Raw genomic sequence first — 11,061 nt, forward strand, 5'->3', positions numbered from 1 at the left:
ATTATATTTATTTCAGTCATTCAAATTTAAATGGAAAAGTCTGTTTAGTTTATATACTCCTATATGTTAAAAAATTTATAAACAGAAAAAATTTTACTTTGAGGACAAGAAATAAATTCAAATGATAATTTGTCACCATTTAATAGAATTTGTATTCTAAACTTACAAAATCAAAAGATAAACGAAAGTCCATAATCAAACATTGCAACTGACATTTATTTATTTTTCAATATCCCAACAAACAATAATTTGAGAAACATTACAAAAGTATGAATAATAAGGTCTTAAATTGACTCAATAGAACAATATCAAGCATAAAATATTCAAAATCCTCAAAATCCCAGAACAAGAAACAGTATTCATGAGCAGAGGATTCCATGCTTACAAGTTACAAATCATTTAAATGAAATCATGCTCAAGACTGGTACATGTAAGGATGTTGTTTCTGTCAGAATCAGTAAAGACAGCATAAAAGACCAAATCAATCAATTTTATGATTACCAATCCAAAACAAAGAAAGTAGTTTCATATGACCTACAATAGTTGTAGTCTTCAAGTTCAAAAACTTATTTGGACTGTCATACACTGATCTTTTACATAATATAGATATCTCAGCAACTTCAACAAGGGTTAGGCCAAGAAAAATGGGCTTATTCCCTTGACTTTTTTTTTCTTTTTTGTATGGAAAATTATGCTACAAAACTATCATATAATGTCATAGCATATGTATGTAGTTATAAATGAAACCAAATCTAGTAGTTGTGGAGAGGCTTGATCCACCAAGACCATCAAACTGAAAAACTAAAAGCAATCACATTGATGTACAAAACAATCATCCATGGCTGGCAATTGATGCAAACAGAAACAGCTCTTTTAGAACAGATGATTGAGTGCATTGGAATCATGGGAAAGCCTCTATGTGGTTGTTGGGATGTTTGTTTCAAAAAAGTTCTCCCTCAAATTCTCACTTCTGGAGAATTTTCAGGTGATGAATCAGATTTTTCTAGCTCCTCATCAAGCATGATCTCTACTGAGCGGCAGTTCAAACTGCAAAATGCTTTTTCACCTCTGCAGAATATCAATGAAAGTCAATATTAGAGTCATCCTATCTATCAGAAGAACTTCAATTCAAACCGTAAGAGTTAAGAGTTGCAATGGTGTTAAGCTACCTATAGATGTAAATGTCTTTCCCCTCTTCCAACTTCTTGTTACAATGGTGACAGAAACTTAAGAAGTCTTCAGAAGGAAAATGGTTTGGAATATGCATGCTGTTAACACTGAAAAGAGAAGTTTCCTTTCCATCCTCTCCATTCTTGTTAGGTTTTCCAACATCAGTTGCATGAGTTTCCAAAATGCAGTCACAGAAAATATGTGTTGTTTTAGGATTAGGACCATGAGATATCACACAGGTGTAATCCTCAGAGAGTTCAATCTCACTAGCTGATAGAGACTCAATGAATTCATTAGAAGACACTGCAGCCACAGGGTTTGAATTTAATTCAGCAGGTATCAAAACTTTGTTATGGCTTCCTCCAATAAAATGAGGAGGAGAGCACTTGTGTTTCAAAGCAAGATTCTCAGGGTCAGAATCAAAGTTGGGACCAGTTAAACCAGAAAGATTCCTAATAGTACTGCAAGAGTCCAATGAAACAGACACAGTTTTCTCAAAGGACTCATGTTCTGGTGGGGTCTCTCCAATCTCAAAAAGAACAGTGGACTCACCCTTGGGAAAAATATAACCATTTTGAGTACAATGGATCTTGCAAAAATCTTTGGGTAAAGACTTAGATGCCTGAGCATAATCCATATCCATATAGGGTTTACAATTTGGGGCTTTAGTAATCATTTGAGGACTGAGACCAGTCTTCTTGCTCTCTGATGCTTGGAGAATTTTTCTAGAAAACTTGGAACATTCTTCCAAAGAATCTATAATACTTAGACCTACTTTGGCACAGTCCCAGCTCCTTTGTTGCCCCTCGTTGGACAATGAACTTAGGGTTCTAAAGGGGTTACTTAAATTTGAAAAGAATGAAACATCTAGTGGGGAAGTGGGGCTCTTAACTGAATCAGAATCCAACAAGCCTTTAGGACCCATTCCTACAAACAGAAGAGGGGCATTGAAAATTGAGTTGCTCTTGACATTGCTCCCCAAAGCATGAGCCTGAGAATATGATTCAAAATTGGCCTCAGAAATTCCCATCTTGCAAGGTTGGTGTTGATCTTTCTGGATTGACCTGGTTCTCTTCCTCAACATTATCTCAAAACACCAACTGAAAGCAATACAGATTTGTTAGCAGAACACAGATTGAAAAAAAAAAAAAAACCAATCCACAACACCCAGAGATAGTTTAATTTTAACCAATATAACCTAACACACCCATTTTCATATTAGAAAACATTTATAATCTGATTGCATGTCTGATAGATGAACAGCAAAGACAAAGTTTAACAATCACGGAGCAAAAATAAAATAAAACATTCACTTCAATGCTTCAACCCCAAATGCAAGAGGTGAAAATAAAAAAGAAGCTATCTTTTTAGGGAGGCTCCAAACCCTTCTTATGGGCATTCATCTCAGAAAGAGAGTGATAGAAAAAAAAAAGAAAAGACAAGTAAAAACCATTAAAACATTAAACAACAGAAGAACCATACATGATACAACAAACATTAAACCTCAACCAAAACAAACCGGTGCAACCAACAACAACAATAACAATAGGGACCAACAGTATCTGATAAAGAACCCAGAAAATTCAAAGATTTAGAAAAAGAAAAGCAAGAAATGAGCAATGGAAGAAGAAGGTCACCTGGGTTTTCTCTGTATATGGTCTAGAACCTTCAGGGAGATAATGGTGCAGAGAGAGAAGAAGTTCAAATGCAGTAATAAAATGAGAAAGTGTGTGTGTGTGTGAAACTTGTGCAGTGCAGAAGACAGTACTGTGTATGTGTACTATCACACACTCTTTCTCTCTCTCATTGCGCGTTACTTTGTGTGCCGTGTCACACACAAAATTGCTACTTTCACTTCGATTGTGACAAATGTTTAACAATATTGTTGCCACGTAACCCCCAAAAGCACATCCCTTCTTACATTTGAGATACAAAAAGCAAAAAGTACTACTCTGTGTTCTTAATTGGGCACCAAGTTTAATATTACTTTCCTATCCCATTTTTAGATGCCAAAACATTTTGTGTAAGTTACATTGGAAGTTGAAGTTAATTAATTGATTGAATAATTAATAAATTGCCATTACCAATTGATTAACAAAATACTACCACTACTATATAATATAACTTATTTAGTAAAATAAACTTATCTTTTTAACTATTTCGACTATGAATTATTTAAAAATATTAATAGTAGGTAAAAGAATATCATTTTCTTTTGAAACGCTTTGCTTCTAAAATCAGTTTGAATGTAATAATAATATAAAATAAGTATATATATATATATATATATATATATATATATATATATATATTAAACACTAGTCTGGCCAAAATACATAATTCTTTAAATATATATATATAGTATTATAATTTATAATAACTGATTTATTAAATGTGTTAATTCTTTTTATTTGAAATAAATAAATTAACATGTTATGTAATATTATTTTCAAGTAGTATTAATTTTAAAGATTATTGAAATTTGATGTAATAGTTAAAACAAACAAAAAATGATAACCTGAAATAGGCAAGGGATTAAAAATTATACAAAGATCAAATTCGAAATGGTTGACAAAAAAATAATTAATTGTGAGAAAATGGGTAAAATATATATATATATATATATATATATATATATAAAGGCAATAAATTAAAATATTAAACTACCTCTAGTTTTAAAGATGATATTTAATTCACAACTTTTTCTGTGTTTATTAGTCTGTCAAGCTTTTATGTAACAATTACTAAATATAATAATTTTCAGTTTAAAATATAATTATGATAATTTTATTTCTTATAATAAAATAGGGATATATATATATATATATATATATATATATATATTAATTAGATAGAAAAAATAAATATGTAAATAAATAGTAAAATATAATCAACAAAATAAAGTACTTACTATTGTTTTGTATTTCAAAATATAATCTAACACTTAAAAAGAAGGCAATATATAACTATGGATAATGACTTTATTACACCTTCAGAAAATAGTTAAAAAAAAGTCGAAATTTATAAACGAATTTACTTTATTATTACTACTATCATGATCATAATCGTTATTAATATGGTTGAGATGTTTAGTTATACACGAAACCAGTCGTTGAAGGAACAAAGTTACCTAACCATGGTTAACTGCTTTACCGAGGAATAACCAGGGGTTCAACTTTTGTTTTCGTGTCTTTAAGGTGTTCTGTCTATTTTGTCGTTTTCTGAGGACCCAGCTTTTTATGATTTTGTACTCACACACACAAGAAACATAGACCATCCACGTGTATGTTCCAAAATAGATCACCAACATCAACCGCTCACACATCAAGATTCTTCAACGATGAAAGCTTTTTTTTTTTTTCTTTTTTCTTTCTTCCAAGTTAAAATTATTTACTCATTTAGTTATTACATTTAAATAAAATAAATGAACAAAATTTAAAAGTGTTTGACAGAGAAAACAAATTTTCTCCTTTTTCTTTGTCTACCACTTCTCAAAAAAAAAAAATTTACCTAATCAATATAAAATTTTGAATATTTTATATTCGTTATTTATCGGTGATTTATCTGTTCAATAAATATATAAATACAGTATAGTATATTAGTATGTTATTATAGGAAGTATTTACTCAACGCCTTCCAATTATTCATATACTATTGTAAAATATTCTCTAAATATTTTTACTCACTTTATTATAAAAAAATCTTCTACAAATAGATTTTTCATTTGTTTCTCTTCTGAAATCAAAATTCTTCTATTTGAAGGCAACAATTTCACTCTTGAAAGTCTCATATTCTATCCCAAACACTTCATCTAAATTTAGTAAAAGCGAATCCATATATATATAAAGTGAAAAATAAGTATTTTTTTTTTAAAAAATATTAAAGAATAAATTTGTTGAAAGAAAGAATAAGCTTTGTTTTATCTTTATTGCGTGGTAGGGCATAGCATTGCGGTTAACCGACCACGATTTTTTTAATTTTGTTGTGTTTTTGATGTTGGCTTTTGGGGGTGAGTTGTGCACGTGTTGTTAAATGAGTGGCTTGCGTTTTGAGACTTCAGATATTCACTTTGGTTTGTTTTATCTCTCACTTTTCTTTTTACTTTCGTGTTCGTCTATTAGTCAACAAAAGTTTCTCAACACTTACTTTAGTACTTTTGAAATTTCGTATATTTTTTTGCTCTTCTTTACTCATGTGCTGTTTCAATGTTTGTGTTAAAAGGAAAAGCATTCAATTCTCCTCACATACCTTTTAATTAATGCACAGAAATTAATTACTATAGTCTTTCTTAAAGAATTTGTCTTCAAATAATTCACATGTTAGTTGACCACGTAGTTAACAGTATCGACTTTGTCTTAAACTTACTTATACATTCTTCTAAAATTACTCCTAATTAATATTAATGAGACATATTTTTATTTTTAAAACGTTCTTTAATTATTTAAGTATTTTTAATATTTTTCATTGATTATATATGAGAAATTCAAATTTTTTGAATATTTAAGGATGACCTCAAGTATCACTGCGAAGAGAGAATATTCTATGATATTTTTCTTAGTATTTTCTTTTTGTAGAAAAAAAATATAAATGTAATTATAGATTAGATTTCCTAATTAGAATATAAAAATAGACCTAATCAAATAAATAGTACAAAATATTCGAAGAGGAAGAATGTGTGAGGAAAAATACAAATAAAAAATCTGACACTAACAAAAGTATAAAAACATAATTCTAATTCTAATATTCAAAATTACATAAATGATATAATAAATTATTATGTAGGTTTTTTTTTATAATATCAAAGGAATTATAATATGTGTAAAACCCTATTTTTTTTATTCTGTCCTAATTTTTAAAGGGCTGACCCATATGGTGTCCAAGGCCCCTAAGGCAGCCAAACCCCTCTCACTTCTGTCATTCTTGCAGAAACAGTACTCTCACACTCTCCTTTTCCCCATAAAGGCTCTGTTAGGGTTTAGCCCCAATCTTGGTCAAGCTAGCTCTAAGCCCAGCTCGTCTTCACGTAAGATAAACCCAACCCCTACTGGTTCCTTTCAAAGTTTTTTTTGGTATTTTTCCATTAGAGGTCCACTTTAGTAACCTCGTTCATGTTCTGTGCTACTGGTTCCAGTTCTTAGATCTGCTCTTGGAGCTGCCGGTCCCGTTGGTTTAAGAGTCGAAGCCCGATATTAGCTCCTTTTCAGGTAAGGGAAGCTAGAGTTATGAGTTTTAGTCTATTTTTGGTATGTTTGGAAGTTACTTGATGTTTGTATAGTCTATACGTTGCTGTGAATGTTTGGATTGCCATGTGTGGTTGTATTGGTTGTGAAAATGCGACTGTTGCAGGGAAACAATGGCGAGATCTGTTGTTCTCGCCCAGGCGAGACTGACAGGGACAGACCAAGGTGACACTCACGAACTCTTGCTCAGGAGGAGTGCTCTTGTTTTGAGCGAGGCACTATCTCGCTCAAGCGAGAGACGCTCGCCTAAGCGAGAAGGCGTGAAAGCCTTGGGGTGTTGCTGCAGTTTAGCCTAGGCGAGGGGTTGTCTCGCTCAGGCGAGGGAGGGCTCGCCTAAGCGAGTGTGCGAGAATCTCCCTGGGTCTCTATCGCGGTCTCGCCTAAGCGAGAGCTTGTAGCTTGAGCGAGGGAGCCCCTCTCGCCTGAGCAAGGGCTTCTGGCTTAAGCTAGGTCCGCTGCAGGCCATGCTATTTTCTTCGCCTAGTTGTTGTGAGTTGCTCAATTTATGATATATTCCATTTATTGCATGAGGCATGTGAAATGTATGACAAAATCGGTGACTATGAACTGGATTGATGTGATTGTGTGATCTTGGCATGGGAAATGAAAGTGATGGTTGGTAATTAAAGTGGCATGGTATTGGCATGAGATAAAATTATGTATTCATGAGTTGGGAAGAATGAGATAGTATGGACTCAACATGGAATGTGAATGAGGATGGACCACAGAGGTTGGTATGGGATTTTAAACGCATGAATAATATTGTTTGGTTGCTTGAATATGTTTGGTATGAGGTCAGTACGTAATTCATTGAATATTCCTAGGTGGGGTTTTAGCGTCGTGCTTCAGTGGTCGGGACGTAATTCCATGGCCCTTGTTAGTGGGTGTCCATGGTGGTGCCCCATGTATATAATTTGGTAAGGATTCAAGGTAAGGTTGCATCCTGACACTCTAAGGAGTCAATTAGTCTCACTTAGAGCGGACTGACTCTTGTGGTGAGAGTAGCAGGAGGCCTGAAACTCACTAAGGGCTAACCTTGTGTGTGAGGGATTGATCCATTGTAACACTTGTAAAACATAGCTCGGGGGTAAGCAGAGGTATCCATAACAAGTGCAAGCATCCACTGAATCTGACTAGATTATATGTATCCGAGTGAGTCGAGTCGAGTCTTAGTGTATTGATTAGAAGGTCATAACATGCTTGGATGATGTATGTATATTGGACTGTGAAAGTATATATGATTGCATGATAAAACTAATTTTGGCTCTAGCTTACCCTTCTGTTGTTTGTTGTATGTTCTGTGGTGTGGTCTTTTCTTTTGCAATGATCATCAACTTGTTGATGTGAGCGGAGGTGAGAACTCCCCGTAATCATCAGGGTGATGGAGGTTCCGCTGCATAGTCTGCTTGGACTAGATCTAAGTTTACTTGGACTTTCCTTTAGGGCTATGGTCCGTGTACCGCTGGTCTTTAGGCTTAAAATTCTAAATGTTGTTGATTTATATTTTATACTTTGTTATGGCATCATAGTGTGCCCTTTTCTTATTCGGGTTTTCTCTTGGATAATCGTGAGTAGTAGTGTCTACACTCCAGGACTTTGTTTCTAATACTATTGCGCGTGACATTCCTTTAATTAGCGTTATTAATTAAATAGGGTGTTACAATATGTTAAATAAGGATGAATTAAAAATACAAAATGGACAAGAAAATGAGGAAGAACACACTACCTTGAATGCTTTAAAGATAAATGCCTTGTTTATTCATCATTTCAATAATATCTCCAAAATAAAAGTTTGAGTTAAGATTGTAACACCACAAATTAATAGAAATGGTCTACTAATTTAAAAAATTTCAAATTTTTGATATTTAAATAAAATTCATATAAGGAAAGTCATAGTGTCATATTATAATATTCCTCAATTTCAGTAGCAATAATTTTTCAAAATAACTAATCACATAGTTTAGCAAAAGATATGGAGGAATATGAAGTAAAATAACTCAAAACTATATACAAGTGTTACTCCATTATCCACCATTGCTAGGTACCTCAACTAAAGTTGCTCACGTGAATTTCATGGTCATAGCAAAACATATAGCACCTAAGATATTATTCAAAAAATGAATGAAGGAAAACAATTTATTTCTACTAGCTAAATTAGTAATCAATTAAGCTACATACAAGCATTGCGCCCAACGGTACTAAGCGGTGTCCAACAGCACTAAGTCAGTGAGCTCTTTGACTTAGGTGTTGTCAACGACAAGCTGGGTCACCCAACAATAACCAAATCAGAAGGCCATTATCATAGTGGCTCCTAGTGGTATGGCAGTGGCACATGATGATATATTAGAGTTTTAAACTACCTCTTAGAACTTTGATTGAGTAATTTGACACTTCATGAGCTATCCTTTACATAGAAAAAAAATTCATACTACTTAAAATTCATTTTCTTAGCTCATGGAGTGCCAAATCAGCTCAATTCAAAAGTCTCATAGAGGGGTTCCACATAACAGATAACAATCAAAACATCTCACACATAACTTTATTCTCTAATACCATTTGAATCCAACTAACTCTTCATCATTTAGAACTAAACATTCATACATTTATCACAATTAATTCAATTCAAACTATTTCACAATAGATAGATGACGATTATAAAAAACTAGCTTCCCTTATCCGCTGGAGAGCAAAAGTCAAGATTTATTTGACACCAAGCAACCCTAACCACTAATTTAAATTAACAATTTGATCATACTCTAATGATCCTAATTGAACAAAGATTCCTCAATTACCCTTAAAACATGCGTGCAACCTAGACTTCATCCTCATGCAAACCAAAACCCCAAATGACTCTAAAAGGATCAATAGTATAACTTACTTTGTTTCAAAAATTGATCGGATAAAAGGGAAGCCCTTGACAATATAGGTGCTATAGTGCTCTCCAATCTTCAAACAGACAGGTAGAAAATAAAATATTTAAGAGGGAATGTAGAGGGAGAAAGGTTCTTTCTTTCTAGAGAGATAATGAATTTATAAGAATAAATTTTATTTAACATATTTCTATTTATACTAAAACCTTTTAATAATAAAATAATTGATTGTATCTTATAAAAGCTTTATCACATTTAAAAAAAATCTAGAGTCTTCCGATGATCATCAAACTCTCAAGACATTTAAAATCTCACAAAACTCTAATTCCTTTCTAATTCAGGTTTGAATATTATAATGAGAAGGCCTTCAATTTATAGAAAAAGAGTTGTGTTCAAACCTTCTTAAAGTGTGTAAAAGAAGTGAAAAAAGAATCAAGGGAAGAAGAACTCAAAATAGTAAAAAATTAATCATGCATGCATGAGAAGAAAGTTGGTTAAGTTGTAAATAAAGTTTAGGTTCATGAACTTGTTTATTAAGTAATTAAGTTAATTTATGTCTTTTAATCACTTCATTTTAGAATATGCTAAATGTTTATAGAACTTTCTAGAATGAGCATTTCTTTTAACATAACTTTAGTGAGAATGTTCGGAATGTTTCAAGAATAGTATTTGAAAAAATTCTTAGGATTTTCTTGGAATATTTTAGAAATTTTCTGTTAAAGAAAAATATATTTCCAACATATTCAACATAAAAAGTTTCTTGCATTATTTCTCTTTTTGTTTATATTTTTTTTCTCCAAACTCCTTTATCGACTTTGTTTTCCTTAATGTCACTCTTTTTAGAAAGTTTGGTCTCTTATTTTTCCTTTGTTTTCTATAATGTTGGATGCTCTTTGAAGTCCCAATCAAAACACGTGATGGTTTTATTGTGGTGTGAGCTAATTATATTCGTTTTTTATTTATTCTAAAGAAGCTTGGAAACAGAGCTTTAATATAAAATCTTTAACTCACTACAAGAATGTTAGACACTTGCGTTGGCCAAAAATGGAATGCGACTAAGCGAAAGCCCATGCCAATAGGTCCAGGGCGTCAGTCTGGTGATGACATGGTGTAAGATGCCAAAACCACTAATGCAAAGGCTATTTGTGTCGGCTAGAGGGCGACAAACAGTAGCTTCTTCGTTACCGTTGGCTAAATTGACACGAAAGAAAAAAATATAATAATCAGGAAACAATGTGTCGGCCAAACCCACACATAAAATGAATATAATAAAATATTTAAAACTAAAAAAAATATAATACTCAGTAAAGGATATGTCGGTGATAACGCTATCGTTGACGCGATCAAATTACTACTACTTATCTATAAACTTCAATATTGTTTAGAAAGTAGTCAAAAAAATAGAAAGGGTAAAGTAACCCAAAGTTGTTTCCCAACGAACACAAAATTGATTTTTAACAAATTAGTTGTTATAAAAACTATACAAAATGGTTAATAAGATAAAATAAGGAATAAAGAAATAAAATTTGAAAAAAGATAAAAAGATAAAAAACAATGATAAAGATAAATAGATTGATTCTACTACTTTCTAAAAATAGATCCATCATTGGTTGTCTAAAGTTATTTCTCAATTAATTATTGTTGTAGATTTGCAAATTAATCAATGTAAATTCTCAATTAATTTGTTGACGTTCTCACTATTAACCAAAGTAAATTTTCAACCAAAAACAATAACTTGTAGATTAATCATAGTAAATTTAAACAAAGTACATTCTCAATTA

At 32.0% G+C, this 11,061-nt stretch overlaps 1 protein-coding gene across 1 annotated transcript; it reads right to left on the reverse strand.

Annotated features, from left to right (window-relative positions):
* Positions 1 to 289: 289 nt before the first annotated feature.
* LOC114193330 (FCS-Like Zinc finger 10-like) lies at positions 290 to 2,947 on the reverse strand. Its single transcript, XM_028083075.1, has 3 exons — positions 2,808 to 2,947; positions 1,170 to 2,270; positions 290 to 1,068 (listed from the first exon to the last, which is right to left on the reverse strand). Exons 2-3 carry the CDS (start codon positions 2,252 to 2,254, stop codon positions 957 to 959), a joined length of 1,197 nt encoding a protein of 398 aa, XP_027938876.1. The 5' UTR covers positions 2,255 to 2,270; positions 2,808 to 2,947; the 3' UTR covers positions 290 to 956.
* Between the last annotated feature and the right edge of the window lie 8,114 nt (positions 2,948 to 11,061).

The sequence above is a fragment of the Vigna unguiculata genome, chromosome 8 (genome assembly GCF_004118075.2).
Source record: "Vigna unguiculata cultivar IT97K-499-35 chromosome 8, ASM411807v1, whole genome shotgun sequence".
NCBI lineage: Eukaryota > Viridiplantae > Streptophyta > Magnoliopsida > Fabales > Fabaceae > Vigna > Vigna unguiculata.